Below are 19,539 nucleotides of genomic sequence, written 5' to 3' on the forward strand. Positions count from 1 at the left end.
ATGCTCTTACTGTCTATCTTATTAGGATTACCTGTAGCCTTGGATTAGTTCAGTAGATCTACTGACTAAGAAGGATTGAAAGATGTTGATGGCCATATAGTGATTGATGAATGTCTTGCGTCAGTAAGCTTTTGTTGGTGATGTAATAATCAGAACACAGAGGCATAGGAGATAACTCAAGATAAGTGCCCTATTCCATAAGATATAACTGATTTACACTGTGGGACAGAAGAACCCTCCGACTCAGACCTCAACCTCCATTTGTTTGCCATTTCAGTCCAGCATTGCGCAACTTCAGTATTTCGCAACATGTAACGCCTCACAAATGAAAGGAGCCTGAATTAAATAAAGGAGCACATGGACACACGTGTTTGTGATAAACTGCCACAGCTAAAGCAAGTCCAGTTCAGTTCAGTTCATTCTCTTTACAGTACAACACAAACAGCCGAGGGATCGTGTTTGTCCAAAGGTGCTACCGTCCACTTCTTCGGAGTCCTGTACTCATCAGGGTGAAGCGTTGAATAACCCACGGCCTCCACTGACCTCCTCTTCTGGACCTGATGGAGAAGGATCCGGTAGGTCCCAGTCAATGCGCTCCGACCGTCTAAGCAGGGATTGTTTTGGAAATGGACTTTGGAAATACCCAGATTCGACAGCAAAGTCTTCACCTCCTGCTCCTCCACACACAGAGCCTGGTTGGTGTGGGCAAAGTGTGCCGGGGAGAGCGGCAACAAGACATACGGAAGAGGGTACTCGATCCCCTTCAGCCAAGCACTGTTTGCAATCTGTTTTAAGGGCGTACGATCGATGGGTACAGGCCGCAGCATGGCTTTAATCACCAGCTGGCATGGATCGGGCACAAAAGCAGGAATACTGTAGGCCCCCTGAAGGATGCAGCGCTTCAACCTTCCAAGTTTGTCCCCATGAAAGGGCATAGTGCCCGTCACCATGAAGTATAAAAGAATCCCTAAAGCCCAGGTGTCTGAATAGCATCCATTGTAACCTTTATCCTGAAACAGTTCAGGAGCAGCGTACGGTGGGGAGCCACAGAAGTTGGTGAGGAGATCATTAGGGCCGTTCTCTTTGCCAAAGCCGAAATCTCCAACCTTGATGCAGTAGCTGGTGGTGTAGAAGATGTTCTCCGCCTTGAGGTCTCTGTGGACAATGTTGTTGTCGTGCTGAAATATGACCAACAGAAAGGGAAAAATATCAGTAAGGGTTTTGTTTTGACATTTTAAATGTATTTTTTAGGGATATAAAGCTTAACAATCTATGAAAAATGGAACAACAATAATAACTTAAATTCTCCTTCAATGTTATTTCTTGTTATGTTGCAATTTTTTTTTACTTTATTCACCGGACAGTTATTTTTCTAATTAATTTTCTAAATAAAAAAATATGAACATAACATAAACATATTTGGGGCCCATAGCCAAGTTTCAGACGTATGAGTTGTTAGTAGTTCCAAAGAAAGTATCCCTCCTAAATTCAGATGGTTTCACATAAATGATCAAAGAGGTCCATTTATCCAATATTTCACAATAAAAGCAAAAAGACACATTAATGCTACATACGTGTTATATTATAACACGTATAGGGGCGCATTTTTCTGCATCATGAGTTTCTGTGTACTTTTGCAAACAGCGATTATCATTATTATTATTATTATTAATATTAACACTACTGAATCTTAGTTGGTTAGGTTTTCCAATGTTTTAAAAATGTGTATTTGCCGCTGTAAACTTTTAAGCAGAGATAAGATTACATTGTTTTAATTAAGATATAAAAGTCCACAAGTATAGGGTATTAAGGGGCTTAAGATGCTGATCACAACATCCCTAGTTTCAGACTGACAGAGAAACATTTGTTGCATGTCAACTCTTTACAGGGCCCAATGAAAAAAAAGGCAGACATCTATAAATGCATACTTGCATGCCAGTAAACATCAAATAAATATGGTAAAAACATACAAACAATTTGACAAACACATCTTCTAATTCAGATTTGAATGACTCAATCATATGCATCATGATTCCCTTAATAGATCCAGGGCTGTGAGGCACAGACTGAACACGGTGCTGTGCAGTAGATGGTGGCCACTGTAAGACCGACATCGAAGCTCACCATGTGTTTAACAGCAGAGATGACTTGTGCAAAGACCAGCTTGGTTTCCAGCTCGTTGAGCTTCCCCCTGGTGGTGATTCGGGAGAACAGGTCTCCACTGCTGCCGTACTCCATCACCAGATACAGCTTCCGGCTGGTCTCCATCACCTCGTACAGTCGCACTATGTTGGGGTGGCACAGCTTCTCCATGCAGCTGATCTCTGAGGAAATCAACGGCTGGGTCCTCTCGTCCAGACGCAGCTTATCCATGATTTTGATAGCGACTCTCTCTGAGACAGAAGAGAGGGGTGGGGAGGAGGATTAGATGTCCGTGAAGGATTTAGAGAGGGTCTGACAAGGTGACAGGTCAAAATAAGAACAGACAATTCTTAAGAGCTCTAAGCTCATGAGACTGTTACATGCACATAAGGAGAAGGCTAAGGGAGTGTATTCCTGGCATCTAATTTAATTTGATGGTTGCAGCATTATTTTAAGAAAAATGTGGCTAAACAACTATTAAACTACACACACACACACACACACACACACACACACACACATACACACACACACACACACACACACACACAATAAATGCACTGCAGGTTTTTTCAGGAGGTCAGCCTACTCATATTATTCATGTACAACAACAAACTGTGTATACAACCGAAAAGGCTTAAACCCGGCTGCCCACAGGAATGGAGAGAATGTGCATTCTGTCTGATATTATATTATTATTTTTTAGATTCAAACCCCCTTTTTATGCACAAACCCAAAATACAAAGAATTGTATTGTAACTGCTCTTGAATCCTGGTATCCTAAGGTAGGTCTTTGGAGTTCACTTTCAAAAGGACTTAAATCGTAATCTTAAAGTGATATTGAGCCATTGTACAGGGGTAAAAACTGTTATTACACTATTGTCCTTCATATATGTTTACTGTGTTCTGCATACATTTCACCAACAATGAGCAACTGTTGTCAATCTTTGCGAGCTTAGAATTCGTCACACAGATAGACGGAGTCCCAGGGCTCGGTAGCTTTGTTTGTCAATGTTGAGAGAGGAGTCTCTTAAGACTGCTTGTTATGGGTTTGAAGAAAAGCATTAACACACCAATAAATAGGATAAAAACACATAAATAACATATGATTCCTGACCTTTCGTCAAGGCGTGGATGCCCAACTTGACAGTGGAGAAATTTCCCTGCCCGATCTCTCCGCGCAGCTCGTAGAAGCCAACTCTCCGACCGAGCATCAGGTCGTTGACGGTCCTCTCGTTGTGGGCCATGTCGTAGACGACCCTCTCAAATGGGGACTTTCTCATCCTCTCTGCTTCGGTCAGCGGTGGAATGGCACTGATGGCAGCCGGGGCTGGCGGATTCTTGGCTATACTGTACCCCACTCGAGCCTCGTCTTTGGGTTTTTTGCTCTCTTTCTGCTTGGGCCAAAGGCGTGCTTTGATAGCTTGAAAAGAAATTTAAGAAGCAAGAAAGCCATGAAGATATTTGGGTTCCTTTGCAGATGACTGTAAAAATATGTCAGCACCACTGTGTGTAATGATTGTGTGGAGCTTGTTCCACAAAATAATAATGCAATTAGGATAAATCTACTTTGTGTTCAGTAATGCGTACAGCTAACAATACATGTGTGGGCAGAAATAGCCGGGTACACTTGAGTTCTTTTTGTACTGGACCAGGGAAGTCTTACAGAGGTCAATGTGTGGCTGTTACATGCATAGAACATTGGTAATGAGATTGAACTCCATGTTACCTTTTGAGCTAAAACGTAAGGCCTCAATTACAACGATCCTAACCTGGCTTAACATTAGTTTGTGCTTAGTTGGTTTCTGTTACAAGACAAAGGCAAATAGTAACTGATGTACAGTTTAAGATCATTTCCAAATATGATTATTTGCTGTTGTTTTATCCTTTTGTTGCCGACATATAGTTTATAAATTAAATGACTGAAGGGGATAACTTCTTTTGACATTTTATTTGACAAAGACTTCAAGTTCTTACACCTTTATGGTGTCGACTTGTGACTAGTATTTTATCAGCTTTAGAGGTCTTGACGATGATGCTGATTTCAATTTCAACATGTTTGTTTTCATCTTTGGACAAACGCAGGATGTCGACCTTTCCTGTTTTTTTTTTTGTCCTAAAAACTGGCCAAAGTATTCATGTTTTCCAAAACAAAATAATATTTTGAGTTAATTCTTGTAAAGCATATGTCCTGTTTCTTTTGTTTTGACAGGAAACAGTGGGTTAAGGTTCAGCATTACACAAAGAGCAATGAGCAACAGGGTTAAATGTCAGATTGTTCATCCGTCGAGGCTGGAGCTCTATGTGGGCGTCTTATAGGGCAGACATGACCTCTTCAAATGACAACATTTTTGAAGAACTGAGTTAAATTAAGTAGCCAATGAAACACTAAACTTCTGTCAATCTACAGTGTAATAATGCTGTGTAGCTCCTTCCAGTCATCGTGGGCTAAATTTAGTTCCCGGTAGGCTTTAAGTGGCCAGGATTACAAGCTTCTTAGACAGTAGATTAAGGCACAATACAGTATTAATGGGTCTAGTCAAATTGAAATCGATAAAATAAGACTTTGTTTTCTCTTTTCTTTTGTTACTGCTACACTTTCTTGTATTGTACTGTATTCTGTACATGTTACTTGTTGCTGTCTGCATTTTAACATGAAGCGCTTTGAATTTACATGCAGTGAATTATGGTGAACATGTGAATCAATTTACCTTTCTAATATTTAAACAATTTAGGGCTAAACATAGATGTATATTTAAAAGTCACACAGCCATTTGCCTGTTTAAATATGCTAAAAGTCAAAAGGGAATATAAGTAGTAAATGTGTAAGGACCTTTGTCAAAAAAAAACTACTACTACTGATTAATTAAAGCACTAAAGAAACAAAGCTTGTGTTATTCTGGAAGTCAAACACAAACAAGGGAGTTATTCATGACTTGGTACCCAAAAGGTATTCTTTTGAATAGCCAATAACTGATCTATAAAGCATGAATAAATGATATATTAGTCATCAATGAATCAATGAACTATACACTATAAACCCTTTATGATTGTTTTATTAGGAAGTGGTACCCGCATTTCAAACAATACAATACTTTCTGCAAACTTTTCCACAATTCTTAAATATTAGAATAAAGCCGATACATACCTGTGAGCTGTGGATCCTTCATGTCTGTCCCTCAGGCTCAACTGACTCTCACTGAACATGTGAACGGAGCTTCAAAGGACTAAATCACACGTCACAATCCTATTAACACAGTGTATTAGTGAACCGCTTATTAGGTTATTATCTGACAAACGATGTACATGCTGCATACACACTTTTAAAGAATATACTAATCACTATACTCATATTAGTTTTCATACTGAACAACGGGTGATAAATAATTCCTGTAGGCTATCAGATAAGTTTGCACCTAAAGTAAATTAGTTGCAAGTCGGTGAAACAGTTACACTGAGCTTTACTGACATTTAAATAAAACAAGGTATACTTAAAAGTTTGGCATAACCTCAAAACAATATATAAAATACTACATTGTGTGTGAATTTAATTATTGAAACATTAATGTTACACATATTAGCAGTAGGCTAACGTTAACAGCTCTACTTTGTGAAGGAACATAAGGCAAAGAGGTCATTTCAATCTTGATTATTATTCTAGCATTATATGATGCGTATAAAAGATGATATATTTTATATATATATATATATATATATATATATATATATATATATATATATATACATGTGTGTGTGTGTGTGTGTGTGTGTGTGTGTGTGTGTGTGTGTGTGTGTGTGTGTGTGTGTGTGTGTGTGTGCTCATGCTTGTTTACATCGTGGAGCATTTAGCATTGGCATTGCTCTCAAGAGTTGGTTGGGACCAAAACAGAGGGAAAAAATGGCTGAGCAGAGACACAACTTCAAAAGAAAGCTACTGTTGCAACATGTCACCTGTTTGCTTACAGTTTGCCATATTAACATTACTGGGTGTAAAATAGCAGTGTTATGTTTACAGCTTGTTTCTGCCCCCAAGTGGACAAAAAACACCAATAGAGAAAACATGTGTTATATCCAAGTCAATTTCTTACCGGTTGTAGTAAAAGGATAACACTCCTCATCCATTGTATTGCTTCCAAAATAAATAAACATGATTTACTACCATCAACATCTTGACATAACCTAACCGTGCAGGGCAGGATGGACGTTTACTTCTAGCCAATAGCCAGAGCTTGGTTCGCATTCTGACCAATCACCGACGACGATTGGTTGGCGGGAGAGGAAAAGGCGACGAATCAGCGCAGGCCTCTCACCGAAAGGCCGGAAGCACATGCTGTGGCGCGCTGCTGCTGATGTTTTTGTTGTCTGCGGCATGTTGCTACAAATCGGTAGTGATTTGTCTGTTTTTTGAAGTATAACGATCGTGTTACAAACGGAGAATGGCAGCAACAGTGGCTACAGCTGTCACCCCCACGGAGCCCGACTTGGACCGGTGTGTGAGTGAGGAGGAGAGCCGCGGGGCCGAGGGGGAGGAGGAAAGCACCCAGCAGCAGACAGGCCCCGCGGCCACCGTGAGCCACAGCCGCCTGTCCAAACTCCCGCTGGCTCGCATCAAGGCGCTCATGAAGACCGACCCAGACGTGTCACTTGCCAGCCAGGAGTCTGTGTTCATCATCGCCAAAGCCACGGTAAAAAAAACCTCGAATAAGTTTTTGCGACAACTCTGACTGCTTTACGTTTACCCCCCCCCCCCAAAATGCGCACACAACCATTGAAGTAGTATAAGCTGTCACACTCTCATCAGTAGAGTTGTCAAGTTATTTGTATATATAAATATATATATATATAACGAATATTAAAAGGTATCACGTGTGAGCTTGCAAACACCGAAATTAAATGCAAAAATACAATGCAAGCAGAGATTTGAACATGATCTAACAAAGGCAGAAATCATTTTACTATGAACAATATATAAATCTATCGATGCAAGCAGCATGTCTGAGTTTATAATTCCTACCTTTACAAATGTCTGACTAATGAAAATAAATTAATCTTATATATCAAGGTAAACCAGGTGACAAAGCATGTCCTATACTGGATAAAACAAATAAAAAAAGAAGTTCAGGAATGTGAAAAGCACTTAGGTCCCATTTCTTTGGATTCAGGTCGAAATTGATACTAATAATATCAGTTATTACTAGTTCTGAATTGGATTTAGTTTCAACTGACTGAATATCAATGCATTTCTTTCTTCCAGGAGTTATTTGTTGAGATGATTGCCAAAGATTCCCTGGTGTATGCCCAGCAAGGAAAGAGAAAAACCTTGCAAAGAAAGGACTTGGGTAAGTGCTGTAAATAAGTTCTGAATGCGGTTTGCAAATACAGAGTCAATAGGCCTAAAATGATTGTGAATTTAGATTGTGTGAAAATAAAAATATGATATTGATATTGTGCAGATTTTTGTAGGGGATTGTAGATTATTAACATGTTCACTTGGATGTTGACAAACCTACATTTAAATGCACAGATGAATAGAAACCTCAAAGCTCTTTTAACCAGTTTTGACATTTGTCTCCCATTTCTCTTCTCTTTTTTACCTCCTACAGACAACGCAATAGAGGCCATAGATGAATTTGCATTTCTTGAAGGTAAGCCTCACCAGGATTTAACATTTGTAGGGTCTTTCTTATGCCAGTATATGTTGTTTTCATCTGTACCAGGTTAAATTTATCTCTCACATTTGTAAAATAAGAATACATAGAATAGAGCATGTTCATGCAAATGCATACACATATACCGATGACATTATTATTTTTTATATACTTTATTGATGAGAATGCACAAATATGACATACAAGGTTCAAAGAACAAGTATTTTCCTTATTTGAGTATTACTGTGTGTTAATCAGTTTACAATAGTAAAGAAGAAAATAACAGAAAAGTAAAGCGAACAAAAGTAAATAAGTAAAGGATAAGAATACAAGTAATAATAATAGCAAAAAATAAATATGAATATACAAATAATGAATCCAAAACACAGACCCAACCACACACATGGACATCACGTCCGTTCACATAGTTTGTGTAATACAGTATTGTAAAGTAGTAAGGTTTAGTTAGTTACTACTACTGTTGACATTATTGAAGAGATTCCTAGATTGTGTTTGTGTACCAGTACAGTTTGTTCTAATTCTTCTTTTATTTTCCTGTAGGTACACTAGATTAAATGCTGCTCCAAATGACGAGAACATTGCATATCTGATACCATCCAAGACATTTTCCTTTACACAGACACAATTTGTTTTGAACATCTTTCTGGTACTTTTCAAAGTCTCAAAATGGGTATTTATAAATGCTTTTCTACAATGTTTCATTAAGATTTTTCATACTTTACTTTCAAGACATCAGTGGTAATGTGTAAATATTTTATGTAAATATTTGTGAAATACTACTATACAATGGAATAAATGTAAGTTTTACACAATCAGTGTCAATCAATCTTCATCAGTTTCACACATAGATTTGCAAGATAAATATTAATTTCTGTCTGTCGTCAGTATTATAATTTGATATTTAAACATTGGTAAAACTAAACTAATTTACATTTGTACTAAAAACAAAGACAAATATTTTGCACACTCTTAGTTATAATGTAATTTACGATAAATCAACTTTACATATTAGTCCCACGCTAGACTGGGATAATCATTCAGGCTGTAAAAATATTGCATCAAATGGTAATTTTGATCATATGACATGCTTAGGACGCCAGTGCAAACATTTTTCGTGTTTATATATGCACGTCTTCTAAAATCACCCTATTTTTTTTTATCTGAATATTAGAAGACATGAAAAGCATGTAGACTGAATCGGTCTTCCTCAGGAAAGAAACAAAGATGTTTCTATATGAGAAGCAACGTTAATACTCAAACCACATTGTTCTAAATTACTACATTGTAGAGCTTCCTTCCGTCTCAGCTAGACCATTTTTACCTTCTGCACCAAAGTGTGTCAACACCTCTGTCCAAGGTGCTGATCCATGGACCTCCAAGGATGAATGAGCTGTCCAGGGTGCTGCCCTTGTTGACATGTTTTATTAGGAAGACTTCCTGCTACTTAAAATGCCAGGATGTAATTTTAACCAACTGGATTTGCGACGTTAAACTGTTTTTTATTGTAGGTAACTTGGCTCTAAATTCAGACTTTGTTTATTCTCATTGTCTTCATCTCAATGCTGATATGTTGCAGCTACCTACTAGATTTGAATTTTCCGCCCAATATGTCAGTTGGGACCAACTCAATGCATGTGTAAAAAATGGAAAATATGACTTGGTGTGTTCATTTTAAAACAAAATATTGAAGGGTAAAAGTACACATCAAATCTTTTCTATGTGTGCCTTGCCCATTGCCCATTAATAACTTGAGGCCAATAGCATTTTTTATTTATATATATATATATATATCTTTTTAATAATTAAAAGTTATAGCTATATTATAATTTTATTGTTTTTCACAAATACACTACATGTATTATTATTTTTCCCTAATAGCTTATTTTCTCATTGCACAGTTCCTGTCTTGTCTGTTCCTCAGCTTCTTGCTGCGTGCGGGCGCGACTTGGCAGCTGGTTAAACTGTCCAATCAGATTTCACCTCTGTTTCGCTATGGTAGGAAAGAGGGTTAAACTACATCGTGGCGGCCTGCTAGGAGGGTTCTATACGTGTGATTCCTCAGAGACAATCCTGAGCAGCAGCACCCTGAATCTGCACACTCCGGTACAGTAGGTGGCGGTATGCACTTAGTCAAGTTGGTTGCGACCGCCATTCAAACTGAAGAAGAAGAAGCAACAGCAGCTGTAGACTTTCCCTGTGGACACTATATAACACTTATATAACCTGCTGTCCTCCCCGCCCCACGGCGCATCTCACCCTGCTTGGCCACCCGAGGCGCGATGGAAAGCAGGTCTGCGCTAGCTCGCGAGGGGGGTAGAAAATCCACGGCCCGCCACTGACATATATAGATAGAGAGACTATAATTTAGTTGAAATATAAGTTGACAATATATCAGATGAGGTTTTTTAACAAACACAAACTATCGTCGCGATCAGCTGTTAAACTAAACATCAGGCATAGGTACCAAATCCACGGCCCGCCACTGGCTGATATACATTGGTGATAAGCCAACCACGGCTTGGCCTGCCCAGCATCAGTCTGGATCTATGTTTGAGTCTACAGAACAGCTAGAAAAATATGTTTTTTGATCACTTTGTTTTCTCAGTAACAGTAAATCTCCTGGAAAAGTGATCAAATTATAAATATGTCATCAGCATTTTTATAATACTCTAGTAGTACATCACTGCACTACAAGCCAGTGGTGAAAGTGAAATGTCTTCCTCAACACGGTGAATGTTGTATGACATTGAGAAAATCACATAGCTTTGAGTTTGAATTAGGAATGTATCTGAATCTCTCTCTCGACCTGACATTTTGTTCTTCCTGGCAGCATTTGCACATACAAACGGGTTCAGTTTCACACTCTAGGCACAGTCAAGACCCCTTGAGTTTTTGCAGCAGGGATTTTCAAAATAAATGCCTGAGTGTGTTTAAGCTGATTTTCTGGGTTTAGTGTTTCGGGGAGTAATGAAACAGAGCTGTGAGAAGCACAGATGTTTGGTTCCAGAAGAGCACCAGTCAACTCCCTGCAGAGGAATGCCTGACTGGCACAGGGGACCATTGAGTGCTCTTTGATAATAAAATATAATCATATGTCAAAGGATTGGACATAATTTTATTTCCACAGTCAATAAAGACATTCCATTAAGTAAATCTCATGTTAAAAGAAAATGCCGGGCTGCCCCTGCCCAGAGCAGGTCATGAACAGTGAATCTGTTCATGACTAGCCTGATGATTCTTCTCTTGATGGGAAATGGCATGCTGGGAGAATGAACTTATCCTGTCACTTTGTTTGTCCAGTTATTTAAAAACAACAACTAAACAAATTAGAATGGCATTTAAAATCAGATCACAGGTACAGAGTAGGGTTAAATTATTTTATCTGCAGATAAAGGCCAATGTCAGGTCTTATTCCCTTAAATATTATATTTCTCTGTTTAGGATCCTTGATGTTAAAAGAATAGTTTAACATTTTGAAGAAATGCGCTCATTTGCATTGTAATGTTTGTATTCCAAAAAGTCAAAGGGTCATTATATTAGCATTAAGACTGGAAACAGCTAACCTGGTTCTGTTGAATGGTTAAACAAGACTAAAGCTGCGGTTGAATATTAAGGAAAATTACTTTACGTCTACTAATACTTTTGCTTGTCTTCAATGGAAAATGTCCTTAGGTCTAGTAAAAGGAAAAGTCATTAACACACACTGTCTGGGCACACCATGGAAATCTGTACCAAGTCCAATAGTTATTGAGGTTTTGCACATAATGTCAGTCCGGACCAAAGTATTTGAATGTCCGACAGAACAACATCGCAGGTCCTTTTCATCCAAAAATGTGCCTGCCCGAAACTCTAAAGCTCACTAATTACATCTGGTTCCTTTAATCTGTTCTAGTTATGAGCTGGGACTATTTCTTTAAATTTGGAGCATATTTAATCATACAATGATCTCAATGTCTTTAGGCCAGAAATGAATGAAAAAATGTGCTGTTCATCCTTCTGCATTCCACCTCCCCCTTGTTTCAAGGATCAGTTGAGGTTTTGCCTGCCACATTGTATCCCTTATAAATCCCTTGTAGGTACAGTGAGATCTCTTAGGCTGCATATTCAGCGCACTGAACCGTGTCCTCCAACATCTGCAGGAGGCCGTACTATCCCTCCATTCATCTCAGGCACTCCACCCCCTGAAAGAGGAAGACATTACCCCCCCAGCTCCACTTTTCCCTTCTGTTGCCACTTCTATTTCTGATTCCCCACATGTTTGTGAGTCTGCACACCTTGACAGATATTTTAATTGCGGCAAAGATATGCCGAAAATGTATCCGTCTCACAAGCAGACCTGTAGTCATGTGGAAGGTATGTTTTTGCAGCTGACATTCCAAACTGATTTCTTGGGTCAATTTCTTGAACAGTTAACCCCTCCTCCAACACACACACACACACACACACACACACACACACACACACACACACACACACACACTTTACCCCAACCCCACCCTTCAGTGCACAGACTGCATATTTTCACATCCAGGGAACGGATATGTATGCAACATTGTTGCCCTTTTGTCTGAATATTTCTTAGTTCTTCCACCAAGTGTTCTCTGAGCCAAAGGATAATTTGTTCAATGTTCTGATCCATTTTACCACAGGAACTTAGACAGGCCCATATTGATCCACCCTTACAAAATGTGTCCGTTACATGCCCCACATTAGTGTCTAAAGCAATATTTCCTTGAGGTGACTCATGGTTCCAGTATTTCCCCGCCAATGTACTTAACATTTTTTCCATTCCAGAAGACAGAATGTCCAAAGCATTCAGGCTAACGAAGTGTGATATATTGTTTTAATTTGTAAAGTAAATATATGTACATTTAATCTTAGGAACACTTTTATTGCAGTGTTCCCCTCTATATGGGCAAGTTTATTTCATGGAATAACCTCCAATAGTTTAAGAGATAATGTCTTGGATTTTTAAAAACTTTTATAAAACATAGTGATGCATGTTGCATTCCTGTGTCATTTTCTTCTCTCAGATACCTAGCAAACATAAATAACAGGTCCTAACCTTTTCGGCTAACTAAACCATTTACTATAAGTGTCAGACTTTGGTGTCAATCCAACAAAAATAACTTGAAGGAAGATACAAGTTTCTCCTCTCTCCAACAGCAGCCTCGGTAGATCAGAATGAAGACCCGCCACATGTTACATTTTTACTGACTACACAATCCAAAATGTTTACTTAATAGTTGTCATTCTGTGAAGAGTTACAGGAATTTAGTAACCAAAGAGGAAATTCTGTACTGAATCTGGATGAGTGACAGACTAAAACCCAAACGCATGAGAATCAGTTCCTGTTCCTGCTCAGGTGAGGGGCACGAGGTGATTGCAGGGCAGCAGAAAGGGGAACAATCTCAGGCAGCAGGAGACATAGCGAAATGCTACGGAAAGAGAAAAATAAATAAATCTGGCAAAGATCATGAAAAATAAACAATTTTTGAACAAACTGGTATTGCGTCTGGGGTGATCTGAATGGCAAGTTGGTAACATAAGGTTGAGTGATTTGGTGGGCAAGACCCTTTAAAGACATGGGAATGAGCAACGCTCTAAGCTCCAAAACAATTACATATTTCACATGGTCAGAAACACAATCATGTATTTTCTTCAATAAGCTTTATAGCTCAGTTATAGTTTTTCATTAGCAAGAAACATTTAACGCTTTGCCAATTTGAGGTGAAAGAAATGAGACGTAGCAACATGTGTGTCATCTGTCATACCTAATCAGCCTTTTGATCTATAATTTTATAGACTGTTGTTATTGGCGTCATCGTCTGACTTTGGCCTCTGTGTTTGTCATTTTTCTCGACCACAAGGTCGGTTCGAAGGAATATCTTGAAACGGATTCAGGCCCACATCAATTTCTCTGGTTTCGCTCGGTGTAATCATGTCCGGATGCTGTTTTCTGTTGAAGCCTGTATTGGATGTAGATGCTCGACTCTCAGAAACAGCCTTCAGCTAGTTCTTGTGGTGTTCAGTTATGGAAACTAACAGTTTTATTATGATTTATGGCCAGACATATTAAGGACACATTTTTCAAAAAATCTGAATCTCTTTATTGGCCAAATATATTACATTTACTTGGTGAAATTGGTGCATTGGCATGAGCCAAGTCATAAAAAAGAAATAAAAGGGAAAAAGGCTGGAAAAAACTAAAGCACAGGCCTTGGTTTCATATTGGCTGCCAGACTTTTGTCAGAAGTTGGTTCTGTAAATTAAAGACACGATTAGAAGTGCCAAACAAAAGAATATAAGATTTGTTTAAAGAATAATTTGGGACATTTATCTATAGTCTCATAAAGCACGTCTGAAAACAAGCTTCAGTGTGAGTTTGAAATCAAACATACAGCGGTGTGTCATCAATGTAGAAAGATGACACACCGACATAATATGTTTCAAGATAACCTGAAATAGTGGGAGCAGATAACCTGAACACAAGAAGTAAGAAGCTGAGGACCGCACCTTGTGGAACAATTCTTCCAACATGGGCAAATAATGATGGTGGCATTACCCATAACAAGCAAGCAAACTTTTTTCATTCAATATCGCACTTTTAGTAGATAAAAGAGGTAGAGTAGACTAAAGAAACAAGCCCAATGAGGTGTTTAACCAACAAAATACCAGGTATAATATCAAGAAAAAGCCAAAGAAAACAAATGAGTCTTAAAGGCGCTTTATACAAGAGTGGGAACATTCTTCCAGCAGCAGCTATCAGTGATAACAGCGTTAACAGTGATAACAGCGTTAACAGTGCAAAATACAACATTAGTGCACACAGACAGGCGCTACATTTCTGCAATGACCAAGTCAGCCGGGACGCTGTTATCAGCTGTAACCACTGTATGAGAGCGGTGCAGAGCAGCAGCCAGCCACGAGTTAGCCAGTGGGCACACACTAAAAGCTATGTCAACAAAGCGAGGGCAAGCTTTGAAGCTACAAGACACACGGAGGGAGAGTGACTTCATTCTGTGCTCACATAGAGATTACTATATCTTTACATAGCAGACAGTTGTTTGCAAACTTTGCAGGAGGATTTCGATGAATCAATAAAATAACAAAAGCATAATTACACTTACATTTCAGTTTTACTGTTACAATAAAACATACTGTAAATGGAATATTACACATCTACAACAGACCTTTTTAAACCATGATTAATTTGTACATGTTGTCTCTCTGGGTTTAATTAAGCTAATAAATTCAGTTTATCACAGTTTCTAGGTGTGTTTGGCATTTTGTCTGGAATCCCACAGAGAACATAACTCTGCTGCAAGACGGATCCAGATGCACAAGTTAGACACGCCTACTGTCTGGTCTGAGAGTTTCCACAACTACACAGCTGCAAACCAGGGTTATTGTATATCTTTTTAGAAATGAAATATGTTTGTGCCATTTAATTGCCAAATCAGGGCTGATCATGTAATCTGAAAGCTACAGGATGAATCCTTGTGGCTTTCGCCATGCAAATCTGTTGCAGTGCTGGTGGAGAGAATGCACTGAGCACATGAAAAGAAACAGGATGAAGGAGGAATTTAAAGCCTCAAATGAGACAAATGAGGCTTGCCATCCTGAGTAAAGCAGCAGGAAAGGAGAAATGAGTGAGAGGTGAGATGAGTGTGAAAGAAAAAAAGGATGAGGGAGGGAGTTTGGCTGAGCGTGAGAATGACTGAAAATGGATAAACAGAGGGTGGGAGGGGAAGACGGTAAGACAGAACAAGAGAGGTGGAAGTGAGTGAGTGAGAGATGGGCAGGGAGGTATAAAGAGAGGGAGGGAGTGATATAAGAGAGGCAGCCACAGAGGGAGAGGTGACAGAGTAGATTATCCTCCTCTCCTCTCCTCCTCTCTGCCAGCCTCATCATGTTCATGCTGCAGATGTTGACTGTTATCTCTCTGACTGTTATTCTCCTGGCATCTGTGGAAGGTAGGACACAACCATACTTACTATCTGTGTGTGTGTGCATGCATGTGTGTGTGTGTGTGTGTGTGTGTGTGTATTGCATGGCTTGCATGCACCCTGCAGGTGGACTGTGTGGCAAAGAGAGCGATGGCGAAGACAGAAAAGGAGAGAAGAGGAATAGGGGGACAGCAGCAGCAGCAGCAGAGAGAAAGGAAGGCACGGATGTAAACAGAGGGACAGAACGCGGGAGGACGAGCATCTGAAATGACACATCACTCAACACAGAAAGAAAGAAACAGTCTCAGGGCTCAGTCTGCGTGATGGTGTCGTCTCGTCTGTTTGTTTGTTTTAAATGTTGTGAAAGAACTGGAAGTGCGGTGATATTCCCAAACCATGGATTGTAAAATCCCCTATGGCATAGCAAAGCAGCCCTGTACTATTTTATTCACAGCTCGTATCACTCCTGCTGTTTCCATCACACTTTAAATTGTTTGCACATTTGCTTTGGATGAAAAGGCATCATGGCACACCCTCCACACAAACGCACACTCCTCTCTTTCTCTCACTTTCTCTGTCTGCCGTGGTCGTATGTTTCGCAGCACAATGGGATGCCATTGTAATTCCTCTGACATTCTTGTGTGTATATGTGAGTGTCCGTGAGCGTGTGTCGATATGGAACGAAAGTCATGAGCACATTCTGCAGAACAGATAACATTTGGCTGTATGTGAAAAGTGTTTCAGTCTTCACTCAAATCTGAATGTTGATTTCACAGTGTGATTCTGTGCAGTAAATATTAATGTAAGAGGTTTTCATATCTAATGTTCATGTTATTTGTGATAATGTGCCATATTGCATACTGTTTGAAACTTTTGCGACTGTTCAGGATCCTTCCTCACTTGAGACAAATGTTTTCACTCTTAAGATGACTTAGAATAAAACCAAAGGTTTGAAATAGAAGAAGCCATCCTATTTTGAGCTTGACACCAGGAAACATTAGTATAATAGTGTAAATTAGCTTTTGTTTGACACCCTCCTCTCATATTTTCTTTCTCTTCTTTCTCTTTTTCTGTTTCTTTGTTCACTAGGTAAAGGCGTGCAGATGCAAAGAGATGTCCAGTGCTGCATGTTGTACTCCCAGGGTAAGGTGCGTACCAAAGATGTGTTGCGGTTTGAGGTGCAGACGGAGGGGCCCGACTGCAGTATACAAGCCATCATGCAAGTATTTCAACTATCCACTCCTGGAGCTAAAGAGCGCACAGCAATCTGCAGGCATGGAAAATATGCCTCTCGTTAGAGAAGGGCAGAGCCGGGCTGAGAGGCATTGTCATCTTTCCAGGTCATGTTGTTATGGCAGGGCTCTGAGCTGCATTTGCCAGGGAAGTAAGAAAGGAAATATGTGGGAATAACAAGCCATCTGAAAATACCTTCCGAGCCTGCCGCAGCCATTCAGTCAGAACAGCAGGGTTTAGTTAAGTAAACCATTTTGCATTGTGATACCTATTGTTACCAGCAGGTCAGAGAAATCTGATGTAGCCAGAGAATGAGGAGCTTGCTTTTTCATGTGGTCCAGTTCACAGAAACATAGAATTCTTACACATGGGGTTTCTTTTGGTCCTTTCTAATTCAGTGGTTCTCCAACCTCTTTTTTTCAGCTTTGCCCACTTTTGATCACAGTTTGACTTGTTTATTGTAACATTATTTGACTCTATTTCCAGCCACCGTACAGCGTCTCCTCTTTACAAAGCCTTTGGGTTAAAACTGACAGGCTTTGCTTCACTTGACAGACATCTTTGTCCTCCACAGTATTGATGATTTTTTTATTTCTTGACAATCTTGTGCCTCCAATCTTGTGGTTTGTGCAGAACCGTGTCCTGTCATCCTGTGTTGTGTAATAAGTATTGTGTTCTTTTTATAGTCTTTATACAAAGAAGGCGGTGAAGTGTGCAGACCCCAGAGACCGGAAGGTGAAGAGGTTGCTGAGAAAGCTCCTGCAGAGACAGAGAACCAAGGCCCACCGAACCATGTGGCTCCTTCCTCATGACAACCTGCCCGTCATGTCAGAGGTACATGACACAACCAACAGAAATAAGCTATACTGTATGTTGAACGTATTCAAATAAAAATGTAATTCAGTCAAAAGTGGACAATGTGATCAATGATGGTTGATTTGAAATATTAAGAGAGATTTTCATGTTACCTGAAAGATTTATAGATGTCCTCCTCTTGTGATTACCAGGACAAGAAAGATAACTGGGCGGTTCTCAATGTCGAGTGATGGAGCGCCGTGAGATATGGAGGAAAACTCAAGTATGTGTTTTTCAAAGCAGGATCATATAATGTGTGAAGGCACCTCTCTCTCTTAAATGACTCATCCATTGTTTTTGGATACTTTTCTACAGGCCAAGTAAACTTTCAGCAGCTCGTCATTTTACACGGCACAGCTTGCTGACTCTCCAGTTGTCTTGTGTCTCTCTATCTACACTATCTGTCTCCCTGGGACCAGACCTTGGGCAGCAATACATTTAAATGGCTTTAGATATTTAAACATGAACTGTGCTTGAAATATTCTCAAACACGTGGCTGGAACAGTCCCAACAGAGGTGTATTTACTTGTAAGATAAGTTGAATTGTTTATTTTTTATTTTTAATGGCTCATACTGTTATTTGCCAGAGTCTGCCTGGAAGTGTCTCCCTCACCCACATTACTTCTCGTGAGTGATGTGAAAAAAAAGTGTAATTAAGCAAACGATAAACGAGCAGTAATATTACAGTAGATCATAAAAGATACTCTCTTTGCGTATTTGTGACTTGCATACCTTCAGTAATGTGTTTATAACACTGCACGCACTGTACGACAGGTGGAATCAAAGTGGGATCAGAGAGAAGATGTCACCTGCTGGATAAAACTTCCTGTGTCACACAAAGAGCAAATGTTCCTGATATTTTGTCCACTATGTATTGACTGTTGAAAACCCATAAAAAGATTTAAAGATTTAAATGTCTAAGCATTTACAGTTTACATTTGTCTTTTCCACCAATAGTTAGTCACTAAACTATGCCAAAGTATTCATGATTCTATCTATATGGCAAGGCTGTTAAAACCTAGAGGGCTCAATTGTGTGTGTGAAGCACACAAGTATTGTATTGTAGAAGAATGCACTGTATGTTATCTCAAGTGAACTATTTTATAAATTAATCTGAAATAATAACTGGAGCTGTCTCACTGTCTTTTTCTGTGCATCATTGTGTGTCTGCGTGTCCAAATGCATCTGAAGCAGATAGAGAGAGAGAGAGAGAGATAGATAGATAGATAGATAGATAATTTAATACACTTATAGGCAGACATAGCAGGTAGGTACCGGTGGCTCAAAAGTAAAGAAACATAGCAACATCTCCACAGTAAAAAAATTGACTGGGTTGATGAGTAAAAGAAGTGCAGGTGGCGAGATGAGCGGGGACCCTCAGGTGAGAGGAATGAGGTGGTACATAGGAATGTGGAATATGTGGAAAGGAATGTGGAATAAAATGAGAGAGTTGGGTTTATCCATCCTCAACTGTACTTTTGTGTTTAGTGCTAATTAGCAAATGCTAGCATGCTAACACACGCAAAACCAATGAGCATGGTAAATATTGTATATTTTTTATAATTTATAATATACTGTATATGTATACATATATCATGTTAGCATTGTCACTGTGAGCATTTATAGCATGCATTATAGCACCCAGCCCAAAGCACCGTTGTGTAGCCTCACAGAGCTAGCATGGCTACAGC

The 19,539-nt window shown here is 39.4% G+C and overlaps 3 protein-coding genes across 3 annotated transcripts; 2 read left to right on the forward strand and 1 right to left on the reverse strand.

Annotated features, from left to right (window-relative positions):
* Window positions 1–425: 425 nt before the first annotated feature.
* LOC306738865 (serine/threonine-protein kinase NIM1) lies at window positions 426–3,569 on the reverse strand (the record flags this gene model as incomplete). The annotated part of the gene is made up of 3 exons (XM_079220787.1): window positions 426–1,178; window positions 2,125–2,393; window positions 3,260–3,569. Coding segments are annotated over 3 exons (1,332 nt in total), but the record flags the coding sequence as incomplete, so codon positions are not given.
* A 3,005-nt stretch (window positions 3,570–6,574) lies between these two features.
* pole4 (polymerase (DNA-directed), epsilon 4, accessory subunit) lies at window positions 6,575–8,613 on the forward strand. The gene is made up of 4 exons (XM_079220634.1): window positions 6,575–6,827; window positions 7,397–7,481; window positions 7,746–7,787; window positions 8,352–8,613. Exons 1-4 carry the CDS (start codon window positions 6,579–6,581, stop codon window positions 8,363–8,365), a joined length of 390 nt encoding a protein of 129 aa, XP_079076760.1. The 5' UTR covers window positions 6,575–6,578; the 3' UTR covers window positions 8,366–8,613.
* A 7,110-nt stretch (window positions 8,614–15,723) lies between these two features.
* Window positions 15,724–18,965, forward strand: ccl44 (chemokine (C-C motif) ligand 44; the record flags this gene model as incomplete). Its single annotated transcript, XM_079221432.1, has 5 exons — window positions 15,724–15,787; window positions 16,850–16,979; window positions 17,680–17,827; window positions 18,001–18,071; window positions 18,164–18,965. The coding sequence occupies 4 exons, from the start codon at window positions 15,724–15,726 to the stop codon at window positions 18,037–18,039; spliced, it is 381 nt and encodes a 126-aa protein (XP_079077558.1). The 3' UTR covers window positions 18,040–18,071; window positions 18,164–18,965.
* Between the last annotated feature and the right edge of the window lie 574 nt (window positions 18,966–19,539).

This window comes from Taurulus bubalis (assembly GCF_910589615.1).
Source record: "Taurulus bubalis genome assembly, chromosome: 7".
In the NCBI taxonomy this organism is placed as follows: domain Eukaryota; kingdom Metazoa; phylum Chordata; class Actinopteri; order Perciformes; family Cottidae; genus Taurulus; species Taurulus bubalis.